Raw genomic sequence first — 18,700 nt, 5'->3', positions numbered from 1 at the left:
TCTGTCGATATTTAGTCAAAAGGTATTTCGACCCAACATGATTTGATCACTCATTATAGCAAATAATTATAACGCAAGGTGGAAGTTGATTCCACGAATACAGGATTAATGTATTTATGTGTACTGCATTAACTTTCAACTATTGATTATACTTTTACACCAATTGACTTGTTTGTACATTTTGTGGAGTTCGCCAGCAGAAAATTCTTCTTTCACACAAACAGGTGTATTTGAAGGAGCTTCCATAGAAGCCAGCTAATCTCAGAAGTCATCTGTTTGAAACTTATTAACACACGCTCTACGCTCTACATTCATGAATTAAGGAATTTGAATGGACCATATTTTGCTAATCCGGTTAAAAACAAGAGATTTCACTATAATTATATAGTATATATGTCACAACCGTTTCTGGTCATTATTTTGCGAAGATCGCGAATGTTTCTGTCCATTTACACAGTGTTTATTAAACTTACCATTTTGGTTGAAATCACACAAGAATATTGTTGAAACTCCAATCTGTAATGTCATTGTGATTGTTGATAGAGATCTTACTGGTTTCTATCACTATTAAGAATGGCGGAGAAGTCTTCTCTGCTATTTTACACCTGCTATAATCTGTCGCTAAACTTACTCCCTGGCTGTCAAACCTATCTGTTGTAAGGCTTCATTTTACAGTGTAACACTTGTAGAGGCCAGAATTGTAGCATGCTGTTTATGGATATAGTTCCATAGACACCTAAACACCCAGATATTCGGTTATTCACAGGTTCTTGTGTCTATTTGTATACAAATCTGTAACAACCCCTCCCTTGGCTATAAAATTTGTAGGTCTGTATAAACTGGTCTAGGATTTTATATAGAATTATAATACTATAGTTCTATAACAGTCCTTTCTCTCATTGTTCTGCGAGTCACCTAGTCCGTCATTTATTACATTATAAATATTAGACACGTAGATGTTTGTTACTGCGCAGCGCTTTAGAATATTTATACCTGGTTTATACTGGATGGGAATGAATAATGGTAGCGAGGAGTGGTTTTGTAGCTCTGGAGTTGGAAATGGCAGCAATTCCATTGGTTAAGGTTGTTGGAATATATGGCTCTTTTAGCTATTTCAATCCGAATAACATTTATCATTCAGGCAAAACTTGCATAAAATCATATAAAATATTAGAATGCTTGCATTCCGTAGAAGCAAAGATTTGATAGCAGGACATACATAAGATTTAAACAGAGTAGTTGATCATCCAGGCGCGTTTGAAGTCATCCAGCTTATTCCGTATTCTGTGATGTTTACAGAGGACCTGCTGGCACTCAAGCATGCCCTTGATGAACGGGAGAGTGAACTTGAGGACAAGACTCTTCTACTGCATACAGTTAACCAACAGGTGCACGACCTTGAGCATCAGGTAGTACATCATTCACAGTTGTTGCCTTACGACCTACACACGCCGACAAAATGCATCACCTACGCGTAGTAGCCTATACAGTTTTGCTGTGGCTACAAACACACTGAAGCTACCATTCGATGCGTTGTGTTAACAGATCAATTGACCAATGAGGATTGGCTTTAGTAATGCGAAGCCAATGATGTTCTTGCAGGGTTTTCCATTACCGCTATTAAAATAATTATCATCAATACGCTTCATATCTCAAATGCATCATCAACACATAGCGCTAACAATCATGCTTTTTTTGTAGCTAGTTGCGTTGCTATATTTACGGAATACAAGGATACACATTAATAAAGAACTAGGCAGGGCCACAAGTCATTCGTGTTTAGGAGATTAACCAAACTAGAGTAAAACTTCACTATGTTTAGTGTTTAGGTACCTGAAGTACTCTGAAAGTTTTTATAGGTAGTTCTAATTATTCTAATTTAATCTACTATCCCGACTTTTCCGCTGTACTATTAGATGACCAACTTTTAAAATACGTTTGCTCAACTCACTAAATAATTCCTGATCCTGTCTTTTCACTTTTTTTCTTTTGGCTTGTAACGAAAAAGCCCATTGCCAATAGACTGTTATACATACATATATGTTTCAGTTGCCTTAACATATCGGTTATAAGTATATCCCTGTTCTTAACATATCGGTTATAAGTATATCCCTGTTCTTAACATAAATAATAGTTTGTCCTTAACATATCGGTTATAAGCATATCCCTGTTCTTAATATATCGGTTATAAGTATATCCCTGTTCTTAACATAAATAATAGTTTGTCCTTAACATATCGGTTATAAGCATATCCCTGTTCTTAATATATCGGTTATAAGTATATCCCTGTTCTTAACATATCGGCTACAAGTATATCCCTGTTCTTAACATATCGGTTATAAGTATATCTCTGTTCTTAACATAAATAATAGTTTGTCCTTAACATATCGGTTATAAGTATATCCCTGTTCTTAACATATCGGTTATAAGTATATCCCTGTTCTTAACATATCGGTTATAAGTATATCCCTGTTCTTACATAAATAATAGTTTGTCCTCATTGTCTTCAGAGAGCAAATTTGCTTGGGCTGGATATTTATCACATTTCTCGAGATTTTGTTTGATGGACATAAACTCTTTCAGCGAGTCACATGTTTACCAGTACTTTCTCAATCATTGTGGACCAACATGTTCGTTGACCAACAAGTCATTGCTGACTCCACAAGCGATCACAAGTATCAGTGTTTGTAGCCATCCCTTCCTTCTCAACGAGTTCACTACATGCCTTGTTGACATGCTCTGCTCTGTGTTATATACTTGCAAGCAGTCCTGCTTTCTGTCTTACTTGTGTGCTGACTGTGGTTTGTTTTCTTCTGACTAGCTGAAACAGGTGGCTGAGAAGATGTCAGAGACCTGTCTACTGTTGTCAGAGAGAGACACAGCACTCGCCAATGGAGTTAAGGAATTGAGTGAGAAGGAAAAGGAGCTTCACGCTGTTAGGGATGAGCTGAGGCAAAGAGACTTCTCTCTCAAGAAAGCTCAGATTGACCTGCAGGTAGCCTTCAGCTCTCGACGTCTTATGAAGTCATAGCTATGCTTGGTTATAACACCTAGGCTATTGGCTAGTGGCTGCCTCTTGTGTTTCCTTTTTCACATCTTGTTATTTTAATAGAAGCATTATTAAATCAAATACATATTTTATTAATTTACGAGTCGTTATGAAGTATCGGTTGCTTTGCGCCTCTTAAGTTACAGTGAGTGCTGTGAGATAGAGACTGCAAAAGTTGAGAAGTCTCTTCTGAGCAAATCTCGTTTTTCTTCTCTAGACACTGTACTGTAGGCTGGCTACTTGTACTGTAGGCTGGCTACTTGTACTGTAGGCTGGCTACTTGTATAATTAGAACAATGCATCATAATACTATAATATTTTACTACTTATAGCCCAAGTTATGTTTGGAAACCTAGCTGTCTTTTTAACAAGACACCGCTATGAAAAGGTGGTAGTAAAAAAAAGGTATAGTGAAAGCAGTTCTAGCGATGCTCTTGAGTTCTGACTACTGCTACTACTGACTACTGACTAGTTACGATTATTAGCACACAGACGTTTCAATGCATCTGCCGAATTTATGTGCCAAAAAAATTTGCAAGAGAGCAATACTAAAATGTTCAAGATTGTTTTCATTTTTCTCAATATAAAGCGTAACTGAGTCAAATTGACTGGTAAATTGGCAGCCTCATGTACTTCATGTCGTCTGGTAGGTGACTGAATAGTCCGCTGCATAATCTAATTGCAGCCTTTTGATGTTGCATCGATTAACAGAAATATGTATTATTTTGCAACTCGGTAGGCATTGCAAACGGCTGCTACAAGCAAGAATTCCGATGCAGAGAGGGTTAGAGCCGATCTCACTCGGCAGTTCGCATCCGAGAACAAGTCGATACTCTCGCAGCTCGAAGCAGCCCAGCAGACTATTCATGGGAAAGGTTAGATGATTTCCGCACTATTTATACTCTTTTGGTTTTTGTTTATTGGCAGTGTTCTTTACGCACGAGAGCTTTTATAATGTAGCGGGTAGATACAATGCACTAGTGTATTTCCTAAAATCCAGGAATCTCTCAACAACATACTTATATCCCACGATCAAACACGAGCGAAGCGAGTGTTTTGGAGCTTTATGATAAATGCATTTGTGCACACAACTCCCAAAAAGTATCCATCAACGTGATTTACATTGTCAGCAGTTTCGGTTAGTAGCAGCTGCTGGAGTACATTTAAGGCGTGGTCACACGAGCACCGAACCGACATAGGATCGGTTCGGAGGCTGGTTCGGTTCGTGGCACATGTCACACGGCCACCGAAGTAACTTCGCTTCCTAGATACCATACGTATAGAGACAGGACACGGTTTCATTAGTAGTTGTTATGTATTTGAGTTAGATATTTCTATTGTAAACAAAAAAACTTTGAGGAACAATTATAAATTATAATTAAACAGCAGATTTATCAGAAGATCGTTCGGCTGCTCAAAATAAATCACTCGATACAAATATTTTGCTAACCCTTCCCATCAACATAATTATATTTTTTATTAACATATGAATGTTTTTCTATGCTGAGTACATAACAAACAAAAACAGTCTTTATCATAGTACTGTGGTTTTACATAAATAAATCAGTCAACGATAGTTCATCAGGATGAATATGACACATTACTTATATTCTACACGAAAGAAAATCACAACCATTCCCTTACATTTATGCAAAACTTAAGTGCAACATCTTACATTTATGCAACCCAATCACAAGTCCGGGTGAACCTTGTCGTAAATTGCTTCATGTTGTTTATTTAATGAAATAAAAGTATCGTCCCATTTCTTTTTTAACTTTACTCACACACACGTAAGAAGAAATGTGATGCGTGCTCGCTAGAATTCTAGAATTTTAACCAGCCAATAAGAGCAAGGGTTCGGCACGAAATTTCGAGCAGTACCGAAATAAGTTCGTTTCGGCCAGAAATGTCCTCAGCCGAACTTTTTAGAGCTGAAAACGACGTCGTTTTGCGTCATTTAGTTCGGTTCGGCGCTCGTGTGACCACCCCTTTAGAAGTATTTTCAATGCTCTCCTATAACAGACACTGTTCATATAGAGTATGACTGATTAGATCTGTTATGATCAGTTGATGTCATTGTTAGGACCTCTGGTTGTGTTTTTTGTGCTTAGCATCACGTATGCTACATATGCTGTATATGCTACATGTGATTTGTATATTTTGTCAAGGCCCTACTACAGTACCTTCTTTTGCTTCTATGTATGAAATCATTTTTTGCGCTTTTTATAGAATACCATTTGTACCTAAATAGTGTTCCGTTTGCTTGATGGAGGTTCATGCACCTGTTTGCTTTACGTAGTAACCAAAATGAATGCTCATATGGAAATAATGAGCTTATGCTGATTATTGTGATGAGAAGGAAACTCTTTTGTACATTTGAATCATTTGGACATGTGACCATTTTGGACATGTGACCATTTTGAACATGTGACTATTTTGAACATGGAACCATTTTGAACATGGGACCATTTTGAACATGGGACCATTTTGAACATGGGACCATTTTGAACACGTGACCATTTTGGACATGGGACTATTTTGAACATGTGAGTGTTTTGACCATGTGACTATTTTGAACACGCGACTATTTTGGACATGGGGCCATTTTGAACATGGGACCATTTTGAACATGGGACCATTTTGAACATGGAACCATTTTGAACATGGGAACATTTTGAACATGGGACCATTTTGAACATGGGACCATTTTGAACATATGACCATTTTGAACATGTGACCATTTTGGGCATGCAATCTTTTTGTATATGTGACTTTTTTGAAGATGTACTATGCATGAATTGCCTGAAATCGGAACTGGTAACTTCTCTGAAGCACAATAATAAGCCTGAAACCAAATGGAAAAAGGTGGACAAAGTTACACAATGTTGCAGTTTTAGTAAACACGACATGCACTGTATCTTACCTTATGTCTCAGTATGTTTACAACTTGACTAAACCACTTGTGTGGTCTTTTGCTAGTGTAAGCTTTTTTATGCTTTTTCCTCTGTTTATGGGTGGTCGTGGCTGATAGCTATTTGAGCCTTTGATTCTAAAATATGTAGCTTACAGCTTCTTGCTGATTATGGTATCAGCTGTCATTAACAATCACAGTCTAATAGGAGCACAGCAAGTCTGAGTATTCAGTTGTATTGCAACAGCTTATAGTAAAGATGTCACACAGTGTGCATGTAAAATATTCACTGAGAACTGTTCGTAGGACTGGCCGACCGGCTCCTCCAGATGCCAGTAGCCCAAGTAAGTAGCTTTTTGGTGAAGACCAGCGAATCGTACGATGCAGAAGCGGTAGTGTACATTTCTAATATGGGGTTTTGTGATGCCTACGCGTACAGAAATTTAAGAAATAGTTATTTTTTGATGCCACAAAGTGCGTTGCGGCTTTGGTTTTCATTTTTGTTTGTTCTGGTATGACTTTCATTTCACCAAAATTATTGCAATGACTGTCTTATTGTAGCTACTGCACTGGCGTCTCGGGATGAAGAGTTGTCATCCCGTGATATGGCAATAAAAAATCTCAATAGTGATGTTAACAGTCTGAAACAACAGCTGCAGGTAACGGATTTCACTAAACAATCTAGTTGTTGAGTATACAACGTGATGAAGTACTGCCCAACTTCTGCTCACCCGGGCGTTTAGCTTTAAATGGAACACTAAATATTGGGTATCTGTGTTTCAGTATCACCTTTCTGATATAAACATATAGGGTTAAATTCAAACATTTAAGTCTTATCAACAATTCCAGGCTACATTCTACAGGTTATGACAATGGTGCTTAGAGCCCATACCACAGAGCAGTTGTGTGCAGTGACTGGATCTTGCAGATAACTCTAGTTCTGCAGTTACTCTAGCAAATTTTTGCACTGAAAAGTAACTGACACTATTTGTTGTTAATGACGGATGTATAACATGTTGTAAGTGACAGACGCTAACATGTTGTTGGTGATGGATGCTAACAAGTTGTTAGTGACAATTGCTAACATGTTGTTAGTGACAGATGCTAACGTGTTGTTAGTGACAAATGCTAACATGCTGTTAATGACAGATACTAACTAGTTGTTATTGACAGATGGTAACACATTGTTAGTGACGGATGTTAACACGTTGTTAGTGATGGATGTTAATACATTGGTGGCGAATAGTAACACATTAGTGACATATGCTAACGCGTTGATAGTGAGAAGCTAATGCATTGTTAATGACAGATGCTAACATTTTACTGATGTTTGCACAGGATCAGTGTTAAGTACTTGCATGTGACTATGGACATGAAATGGTTGATTAACCTGGTAGCAAGTGTCGGACACCGTTATGAATTAAAGACATGATCTGTTGCAGTCATACCTTGACAAGTACGAGAAAGATGTGACTAACCTCCAGCAAAAGGTTCATCAACTCCAAGAGGCTCTACACTCTCGAGACCTGGAGATTCAGGTACTCTTCATTCTAGGAATGAATTGTCAGGTTCTGTTAGGTTTAATTTTAGTTTCTTAGCCTATGAGTACAAAACCCGAATAATAGCGAGTATATTTGCATTCATTTTTCATGATCAGGCAAACGTTTTTCTACTTGTGCGTTGTACGCCATTTATTTACCTAAAAGTCTAGTCAAGCACTCAATAGTTTGGAGTAATCACATTCTATTTACTGGTATGAAATAGCTTATGGAGCTTCCTAAACACCAGCTAGTTGATTCAACGAAACAGGCTTGTAGCCTCAGAGTTAACATGCCAATCGGCCGGACATTGTAGCGCACCGGCCAAAATTGCTGAATTATCAAGGTACTATTAGTACCTTGATAGCGATCCTACTGCTATCTATAATAGATAGCAGTAGGATAGTGTTCTGGTAGAGTGGCTGAATTGCCGCAATAACTACAATATAAGGGACTACTAGTCTTTGAATGCTTCTGCATGTCTTCCTGAAGAAGGTGTTGGAAAAGCGCTAGTCAAGAGGAATCTCTACTAGTTCTCTTCCTTCTGTACATGTGCATAGCATAGGTTGTCTGAAATTGATTTTGTCGCTGCCTCCCAGAAATGATGTGATCAACTTAAAACCAAATGAAAGAAGGTGGAACACAGTTGCAGTTTGAGTATTTATGATATATCATACCTTTTGCCTCACCATCCTTTTCTATCTCACCATAGCCACTCTATTTTATGGTGATTGCATGGTTATTAGATTAACATACCATTATTTGTTTTGGTGTTCGGTTGCATCAACCCTTAGAGTTGTATGCTCCTGATTGTTACTTATCTCTTAGTGTACATGTACCTGGTACTAGTAGACAAATTTTAACCAGTTCATGGAACTAATCACCAGTTCTCATCTAGTAAGCGCCCTAAACACAGCACAGGACTACATTGTATCTCGTAAGATGTTTAGTTCTGCCTTGGGGCTTCAGCGATTACTTCAACTTGTGTTAAGGAAGACTGGTGAAATTCTCTAGGGTTGCCAATAGACCATCGTGTCATGTTGATATGACAATGAAATTAGGTGCTTGTTGTTAAGGAATTGTAGTCGATTATAGAGTTAGCATGGATGCAGTAGTAACTTCCATGATAGGAAAATGCTTTCCTAACATGCAAAAAACTAAAAATATTCCTTGCGTAGAATTTGCTTTGAATATCTTGATCTTCACTCATTTTATTTGTACTCTTTGGGAAATAACTGTCGTGGCAGGCTCGTTGCATGTATAACTTTCATGCAGAATTTGGAAGCTGAGCATATGCAGGTTTCTTAGCACCACTATTTGTTTGTTCCTACACCTATAAAATGATTTCCTTAGAATATTCATTGAACTTTACATACGAGCCGGCCTCATGTGATGTTAGGTAAGTCTTTAGTATTGCGAGCATGTACACTGCGCCCTTGCATAATAGGAAATAACTTGTCTTTAACAACCTAAGATCAGGATTGAGAGTTTTTCAAGTATTTACAAAATTTATCGACATTTTAACATTTTTAATTTGATATTTCACTTATGTAGTTTCATGGTTTCGTTTACCGCTGCTATGGAAACATGCAGGTAGCAAAGCTGCACAATGCTGACGAGTTCTGTCGCTATCTAACAGAAAGTTAGCTCGTTTGGTAGCAGTTTAGAAAATGATAAGGTAGTCCACTAGGAATAGAATAATCGTTGTGGCACTGTGCTGACACGGGGCTTGGCCATAATATCAGTGACCTAGTTTATTAATATTAATCAAACATAGGGCTGAAGTTCCTTACTGTGAGTGTTGAATGGCCTTTGGGCTCCCTTATGCATGATGAATTTTAAAGTTTAGACATATTTCGCCTTTATTAACCAATAGCCTTCCTCTTGAACGCCTCCAGTCGCCATAATTAATGTGGCATAACCAATATTACATGTGATTGCACCCTTGACATTCCTCGGTGTCGGCAGCAACTGCTCATATTGCTGCCAGAGTTTATTTAGACCCGCTGGCACTGCTCGAGTTGCTAGGTGAGTAGGCAATGCGTGGAGTTGTCGCTGTTGGTAGTCTATGTGTGCAATTAGATTATCGTCAATAATGCTTTGTAGATACTAGATTTGTTGAATGTACACACTCGTTATCGTTATCGGCGAGCGATGAAATCGATTGAAATGATTGCATTTCTAAAGGTCTTTATATTCGAGTCAAATGTTGTCGGCGTAAATATTTGTTCTGGCCACATTTAAGTTCTGATAAATTACCATCTTCGCTGGTTTGTGTGCTATTCATTTGATGGCTTCTTATCTGTTGTATGCAACGATTCTTCTTTGTTGAGTTGATCGTTATTGGCCCTGTTCTGGTGCTGCCTGGCATGGTTTTTTATTTTATAATATTTTAATTTATAATAATTTGTTTTATAGTATTTTAATTCATGGTTCGCTTATCTCCAGCTTGTTTGCTTTATTCTGCGCTTGTGCTAATAGTCGGCCCTTTGGCCTACTCTAGTTTTTGTTTTGTCGTAGCTTTGAGTCTGACGGAGGAAGTTTTTTTGTCCGAGCGCTGTTGCTTACGTGTGTATTGTAGTTTGAAGGAAACGGTCAATAAATGTAAGTCATACATCACATATGACTGTAGTACTGTCTTAAATTCTTAATGTTGCAAAGAGCTTCAATAGGCTGTGTTTTACCAAGAAGGAAAAAGGTGTAACATTGACTTGCTGATGTAATGTTGTCTCGTCTGGTGGTCGGTTGGTGCCAGCCACTCCTGACACACTGGTAATAGTGCCAGTGATGTTTTGGTACTGCTAGTAACGTTGGACACTGGAGGCCATGTCAGTGGCAGTAATGGTCAGTGGTTGTTTAGACAAGCCGAGGCAAGTTTGATTTCAAACTTAAGCTTAGGTAACTGATCACAAATTTCTGTTGTTGTTTTAAACTTTTCTCTACTTGAGTGGAAGTTTATCTGCATTAAGTTTTTAGCATTTTGAACAATAGCAGCTCGAAAGATGCTGGTTAATAACAAGATCCTCATCATCAACGTTTTTGTTACCATGTCATCATCATTTTGTTGGTTGACCAGTTTTTCTGTTGCTGAGACTTTGAAGGTGGTCCATTGTACCTGTCATTGTAGATAAGATTTTAGGCGACCTCTTTTTCCTCTAGAATGTAGTCATTTATGATCTGGACGATTTATAGCCGATATCCATGTGGAAAAGTTAGCAGTAGTAGCTATTATCAGTAGTTACTGCTTGCTGATAAATATGTTTCTCTTGCGCAGAGTCTTCGTAAACAGTCCGAGTTAGAGGGCAGGAGTGACAAGGAGACACTTCAGCAGCTGAGAGATTCTCTTGCTGAGAAAGATCGTACAATAGCGTCTCTGATAGAGAGTGTACGACAGAAAAACGGTCTGCTTGCAGAGAGGGCTGATCAACCAGACTGCACGAGCAGTCCCCGAGGTATGGTAGCTAGCTAGTGTATGATAGCTAGCTAGTCTATGGTAGCTAGCTACCATAGACTAGCTAGCTGCAATGTAACGGTTTCTATGATAGCTAGACACCATATGCTAGCTAGCTGCACTGTAACGGTTTCGATGATAGCTAGACACCGTATGCTAGCTAGCTAGTATATGGTGTCTAGCTAGTATTTGGTAGTTAACTAATGTATGGTAGCTAGCTAGTCTATGGTAGCTAGCTAGTCTATGGTAGCTAGCTAGTCTATGGTAGCTAGCTAGTGTATGGTAGCTAGCTAGTGTATTCTAGCTAGCTAGTTTATGGTAGCTAGCTAGTTTATGGTAGCTAGCTAGTTTATGGTAGCTAGCTAGTTTATGGTAGCTAGCTAGTCTATGGTAGCTAGCTAGTTTATGGTAACTAGCTAGTCTATGGTAGCTAGCTAGTATTTGGTAGCAAACTAGTATAGCTAGCTGCAATGTAACGGTTTCTATGGTAGCTAGACACCATATGCTAGCTAGCTAGTATATGGTGTCTAGCTAGTATTTGGTAGCTAACTAATGTATGGTAGCTAGCTAGTGTATTCTAGCTAGCTAGTCAATGGTATCTAGCTAGTCTATGGTAGCTAGCTAGTCTATGGTAGCTAGCTAGTATATGGTGTCTAGCTAGTATTTGGTAGCTAACTAATGTATGTAGCTAGCTAGTATATTTTACTGCTTCTGATTCTTCCCATTGAATCTGTAAAACTTATCACTTCAAGAATGACAGGTCAAAGTAGACATGGATTTGTGTTGTACTCGAGGTGATAATTTCTAGCGGAATAGTCGGTAGTCATAGTTCATGAGCAAAACTTATTACTCACAAATTATAGGTGTTCTTCTGTTCCAGTGTCACAATTTTATGCCATTCTCTACTCATCATTTTTGTTGTGCGTCTCACTATCGATTTCCATGTAACATAATAGAATAAAATAAAAATAATGAAGAAAAAAATTGCCAAGTTATAAAAATGTTTTGAATAAAAATAAGAAATAGCATTTGCTTATGCTATTACTAGAACAAAGGTAGTCCCACCTGTTCACAAAGAGCACCTTACCTATCAGTGGGTGTTGGATAGATCTTCTACAGCAGGCATGGGCAACATGCGGCCTTCTTTTTTGGGTGCAGCAATGGGAAGTGCAACAATGGGAAGTGCAGCAATGGGAAGTGCAGCAAAGATTATATAACAGCAAAGTAAATAATAATAATACAGTCATTGTAACAACTGCTTCCATAAATTTCTCAAATTTTATAATGTTAAAGCATTATCTGAATATTCATGCTATGAGCATTGACATTTTGAGAAACGGTGACATAGGGAGGTAAATATTTTTTTGCCTGCCCTGGTCGTTAAAAATTATAGGACATAGGTGACAGTGGCCTTTTATCAAATTACCATCTGAAAGTGGCCTTATGCCCAAAACGGGTGCCCACCCATGCTCTATAGTATCTTTCTTTACTCGATTCCCTTTGATTTCTTACTCTACTAAGATGGTTGCATGCACGTGACCCTGTAGTTTATATCTTGATGGACTTGCGAGAGTATCAAGTTGACGACCTGTTGCTTTTTAGAAAGCACAAATCCAGCCTTGACACATTTGTGTATGGAAATGGAGCAGCTGAGAAAGGAGAATAATGCGCTGAGGGCTGGACGACCAATCGACTTTAGTGGCGATGACATTGACATCGACACTCTGAGCGACTCAAGCGAGGCACGGGATCTCATCCACTCACAGCTAGCCAAGCATAATGTAGGTCTTTTACATCTACTTAATTCAAGCCACTCATTAATAATATAGTGTCCTATCAATAACTAATGTAAGTCTCTCATATTCAACCCTACAGAATGATATTATTCGATGGATTTAAAAATTCACAAATTCGTGGGCAGATAATTCTGCGAATGGTTGAAATCCATGAATAATTAGAAATGTTGATTCTTTTCTTTCCAAAAAGAAAAAGAGAGAATCACTACTACATAAAATTAGAAACTATTCGCTAGGTGTAGTCAGTAAACAGCTGAGTTCCAAACATTTTTTTTAACTATTGTTGGGGGTTAGAATTGCACCCATTGCCAATGCATCACAATTCTTTACCAAATTATTCAAGGTTGTTGCAATTTCTTAGGAATTCAGCATGTCGTCATCAAAAGTTGCTCTTGCGGTTTTTCACTGTGAAATCACTTCCAACTTCTAATACTAAAGTTGGTGAAATCAACAATGATGATTTTGATTTAGACGTTATGGTATATATCTGATTGGATTTGCAGTTTCAATTACAAATAGAATGAAATAGTCATACGTAAAGTTAAACCCATGCTATAAGAATGTGAAGGTTTTTCACTCTATTGCTAGCTAAATTTACGAATTAATTTAGGTATGTGTGTATGCATTTCTCTGTGAATAAAATAGTCCGCTAAAATGCATGAAGAGACAACTTTTGTAAAATATAACTCCGTGAATAATATTTTCCTTTAGGGTATATAGCATCTACCATACCTTATGTTAGGAAGGAATGGTAGATCTACACCTAATATTCCTTCCTAACATAAGTCCGCCGTTGCTACTATACATTGCCAGTATGATCAATATGTGCTTTTTTTAAATCTTCCTCTCAACACAAAAACTCTGGAATTATAACATCTCATGTGTGACAATGATGGGCCTCTGCTTGTACGGATGAGGACCCGAATAGTAAAACTATCACAAGACAGTAGAATTCATGTTTATTCTTCATTTTGACTGAAACTCTCCTTTATCTTAAGTATTGGATCTTTCAGTGGATACACTAAAATGGCTGTTCATTTTGTGTCTGTCCTCTAGGCTAGGGCACAGGTACTACAAGCTAAACTTCTCGAGATGTCCCGTGAGGATGTAGATGGTGGCTCGGAGTCGTCCTCTCTATTGCGAGAGCAGATCTCAGCTCTGATGCGAATGAGAGAATCGGACAAGAAGGTTATTGACGCTTTGAAGAAGCACATCTCTGTTAAGTGAGTTTGTTCTGGGAACCTGACTTCTCATAACTTACTTAGCTGAATATCCGGCGTTGTAGGGGTTCGGCTAATAAAAAAGTTTTTGCACACAAAATATATTTTTAATCAACATATACGACACTCTAACTTTTAAATGACGATGTTTATTTGTGTGTGTTGTTCTATAAGTGTAATCAAGTTTATGCTATACATACATATATTCATAGTAATTTGGGTTAACATTAACAGTTAATGTCAACGTTAACATTAACAGTCTGGGCGTGTATCTTGGTTCCAGTACACTGATAGGCCCATTGAATATTAGCAGGTGTAATAAGTATGTATAAAATTGTTCCATAGTATGGCAAGGTGGATGCATGGCGCAATGGTTTATGCGCTTGTCTGCAAAATTGGTGTTTCCAAGTTAAATTCCACTGCAAATGGGTTTTTTCGTTCCTAGATTTTAATCACTATAAACTGGACATACAACAAACAAACATCCTTATGAACTTGAAATGCAACAAACATGCACGTAGATTTAGTTTAATTATGTTTATGCTAATACTATGTATACAGTAGATACTCCTATAACATAAACCTCTTATAACGTAGTTCCACATAGCGTAAAGCGTTTATGTAAAGTTTTTGCTTACAGAAATTCCATATCGTGTATAGTGTGAAGTCCGGCGCGAGTTCTCAAATTCGATTTGAGTAACTTGTATCTCATGGTTAGAATTAAAAATCTCGCTTTCCCTCTACTAGTACCATGACAGTCTAGTTTGCCATGAGAAATCATCATTTGTGTTGCTAAAGCACAAATAATAAGTAGCTGCGTAATTATTTAGTTAGTGTCGATCTACCAATATGAATGGTACGAGATGGATTATTGTAAAAAGCTATTTTTAATCATAACCTTGAACCTTCTCTCGCCGGATGGACAGATAGACACCGCCCTTATTATGGTAAAGTTGTACATTGTTTTACTTCATTTTAGAGACATGAAACATTTTTATTGTTTTCCTTTAGTGAAATAGACTTTGCTTTCTAAAGTGAAAGAAAAACTCAAGGTAAATGGCATTGAAGGTGTGCGTTCTCCTTAACTCATTGTAAAATCACTGTGATCATGGACCATGAACCTAGGGAAAGTTATAAGAAAAAAATAAAAGATTTTGATACAAACCAATAATACAACAGTTCCTGTACAGTCATTAAATTAAAAGGTTAGGTTTGGTATTTATTTTTTGAAGAACATAAGAGGTGAGTTTAGAGAGATCTTGGAATGGATTAGGCAATTTACATGTGTTTTACTGTTGGTATAACGTAAATTCCCTATAACGTAAACATTTCTGGAACAGATTATTTACATTGTAGCCTGTGGGCGTGTTTACTGTATACAGATTAGAGAGTCGATGCGAATGTTTCTGATTGACCATTACAATTGATTGTATTTCTGAAGATTGCTGGAATAAAACTGGTTATTCAGTTGTTCAAGTTGTGAAATTAATTGAAGTTTTCTCAGAATTATCATAATGCTAAAACTGATGAGAAATCAAATGAGATTAAACACTCAACAAATTCATCACTTCGGTGGTTTACTTTTGTGTTTGCTTTTAATGTAAAGTCGTTTTCGAATGGTTGTGTAGTTTAGACTACACATTCAGCTGAATGTGTAGTTTAGACTACACATTCAGCTTGGCAATGTTTGTTGTAGCTTTTGCTTACCATGGTTTTGCTATTTGAAGCTCTGCAGGTGAGTTTGACCCCGAAGTTGTATCGAATCTCGCGGCGGATGTGCATCGACTTTCCGGCAAAATAAAGGAGATGCACCGAAACGGAATGAGATCAAGTCGATCAACAGGCTCCCAGAAGTCGCATCGTTCAGGCTGCAGCAGCAGCAGTTCGGTGTACAGAGAGGAGATAGAACATCTCAAGAAGGAGCTCGATTCCACTCGTCATGAAGGTGCGCAACAATAGTTATTGTATGTTCATAGAGGTTACACATCTGTCTTTAGTTAGGATTGCTAAGTTTATAGAGGTCACATATCTATCTCATAGAAGGTTCATAGAGGTTACATATGTCTCTAGTCATGATTGATAGTTTCATAGATGTTACATATCTGTCTCAGAAGGTTCATTGAGTGCATATCTGTCTCTAGTCAGGATTGCTAGTTTCATAGAGGCTACATATTTATCTCATAGAAGGTTCATAGAGGTTGCATATCTGTCTTTAGTCAGTATTGCTAGTTTTATAGAGGTTACATATCTGTCTCTAGTCAGGAGTGCTAGGTTCATAGAGGTCATGTATTTGTCTCTAGTCAGTAGTGCTAGGTTCATAAGGTTACATATCTTTGTCTAGTCAGGAGTGCTATGTAGGTTCATAGAAGTTACATATCTATCTCATAGAAAGTTAATAGAGGTTACATATGTCTCTAGTCAGTGATAATAGATTTATAGAGGTTACATAACTTACATATCTGTCTCTAGTCAGGGGTGCTAGGTTCATAGAGGTTAGATATCTGTCTTGTAGAAGGTTCATAGAGGTTACATGTCTGTCTCTAGCAAGGAGTGCTAGTTTCCTAGAGGTTACATATGTCTCTAGTCAGGATTGCTAGGCTCATAGAAGTTACATATCTGTCTCATAGAAGGTTTATAGAGGTTCATATCTGTCTCTAGTCAGGATTGCTAGGTTCATAGAGGTTAGATATCTGTCTCATAGAATGTTCATAGAGGTTGCATATCTGTCTCTAGTCAGGATTGCTAGGTTCATAGAAATTACATATGTCTCTAGTCAGGAGTGCTAGGTTCATAGAAATTACATGTCTCTAGTCAGGATTGCTAGGTCACGAATTTTTTTACCAATGAAAAGGCACCTGCTGCCACTGGTCCAAAATAGGTCAGTGTTGCACAGCTATTCTTAAATAGTGTTTTATTAACATTGGTGCCTGGCAAGTGTCCACTACCAGAAGCTGTTCACAATCGAAAGTTTGCATACAGAATAATGTTTTTCTGTTATGGATTGAACTGGCTTGGCTAATCTGTTCAGTGGAAAGGGCGAGCCTGCACAACTTGAACTAACTACCGTGGATATCTTAATACAAAACATATAATATAATATCTCATCAACATTTAGGCATATACTGGTTTAGGAGTTGATTTTCCATATCTGTGAAAGTGTCTAATGGTTTAGCAACGAACTTGTTTGTATAGCCTCGAAGTCTAAAGCTGAGCTGCACAAATTGAGTGACGAGTCGGCTGTGGTGAGCAAGCTGCAGGCAACCGAAGCTCTCGTACGGCAACAGGCTGAGGAGAAGAAACGTCTGCTTGAACAGCTAGCTTACTATAAGAGTCTTCTGGAGGCAGCGGGTCTCCTCCCCAAGCCTCCTATGATGAGGTACTCGAGTGTAGGTAACCTTGGTCAGCAGACGGAGAGAGAAGAGGAGAGACATGTTAGCAAAAGGGTGAGTGGCTACTACTAGTTCTTTGTCTCTTATTGGCTCATCTTAAATTTGAACTCGGAAAAAATATCTCGCCAGCATTTTTGTGTCCGAATCATTTCTCTATTTTATATGTAGATACAGATCTTAGATTCAACCAACTGCATCAATTGTTAAAACATGGTAAATGTCTGTATCAGACTGTATGATATTTTAGACTTTGGTTACAAATTGTAGACAAGTAGGATACCGAGGCGGACAACATCCATCCCGGGTTCAATAGATAGCTGTGAGGTAAAACTCGCTGTCAAGCGAGAAATTCTTTTGTCCCTGTTTTAGATATGTTATCACTCTAATGTAGACACGTAGCAGGCCTATCTATTTAGCACCAAATATTATTTCATTGTCCCTGATGGCTGAATGTGCAGGAATCTTACCAATGATCGCCTTTTAATTTCTGCAAGGCTTCGTACAGACTGAGACAAGCTTTATCATTGGTGCCTGCATAACACGTTTTCTCCATACCTTCGCTTGCTGTATGTTGTGGTTTATGTTGATGAATCCTAGTTGGTGGTTATACTTGTATGAGTGGGCGGGTTTGAATCAGCAAATACATGCCATGAATAAGTTTCTAAATAGGTATACTTAGAACTAATTAATACGTAATTTTTTAACAATGATAATTTGTGTTATTTCCTTATTTTCTATAGCATACATGGGTTATATTATCATATTATTTTATTTTGTATTATTTTCTTTAGTATATATGGCAGCAGAGTTGTTTAAGTGATTACTACACAATCATGACTTTATTTGGATATAAAAACAATTTTGTGCAACTAGGTAATTCTGTAGGTTAAAAAACTGTTAGCAAGACAACAAGGATGTTGCTGCGCACCACCAAGCTGCTACGATAGCACACTAACCTCCCCATTGCCACCAGCCTTCACCACCACGGCGATACATGCCCACAGCAGAATGCTATCACGAATCTCACGGCAGTCCCTACTGCCAACCTGTAGGCAAATCAAATGAGCAGCTTCGCCCGACCACAACACGAAGATTCATTAATTCAGCTTCGTTGTTGCTCTTCTCACTCATGCTTCTGTCAAGCATGATTCACGTCTGTTTATATAGCGAGAACTGTTAGTCCCTCCGCTTTCCGGTGAAAAGGTAGCTTTTCAAAACCCTGACTTTTCATGAAAGCCAGTGACTGCATCATCGGCTAATCATTGGGAAGCCTCGAATATTTGCATAATATCACACATCTCCCCCAGCGTCTTACAGAGCTCGCAAGCAAGATGCATTGGTCTTGA

At 38.0% G+C, this 18,700-nt stretch overlaps 1 protein-coding gene across 1 annotated transcript in view; it reads left to right on the top strand.

The window, feature by feature from the left end:
* The window catches only part of LOC137408122 (putative leucine-rich repeat-containing protein DDB_G0290503), a 70,631-nt gene that overhangs the window by 18,262 nt on the left and 33,669 nt on the right, over window positions 1-18,700 (top strand). Inside the window, exons 7-16 of the mRNA XM_068094512.1 lie at window positions 1,300-1,409; window positions 2,822-2,995; window positions 3,789-3,924; window positions 6,522-6,619; window positions 7,403-7,498; window positions 10,773-10,950; window positions 12,552-12,730; window positions 13,802-13,968; window positions 15,693-15,910; window positions 17,158-17,408. Of these exons, the coding sequence (XP_067950613.1) occupies window positions 1,300-1,409; window positions 2,822-2,995; window positions 3,789-3,924; window positions 6,522-6,619; window positions 7,403-7,498; window positions 10,773-10,950; window positions 12,552-12,730; window positions 13,802-13,968; window positions 15,693-15,910; window positions 17,158-17,408 (1,607 nt within the window). The remainder of the gene's footprint in view (window positions 1-1,299; window positions 1,410-2,821; window positions 2,996-3,788; window positions 3,925-6,521; window positions 6,620-7,402; window positions 7,499-10,772; window positions 10,951-12,551; window positions 12,731-13,801; window positions 13,969-15,692; window positions 15,911-17,157; window positions 17,409-18,700) is intronic.

The sequence above is a fragment of the Watersipora subatra genome, chromosome 11, assembly GCF_963576615.1.
Source record: "Watersipora subatra chromosome 11, tzWatSuba1.1, whole genome shotgun sequence".
Taxonomy (NCBI): Eukaryota; Metazoa; Bryozoa; class Gymnolaemata; order Cheilostomatida; family Watersiporidae; genus Watersipora; species Watersipora subatra.
The sequence above is the reverse complement of the archived record's forward strand: the minus strand, read 5'-3'. Positions and strand labels throughout refer to the sequence as shown.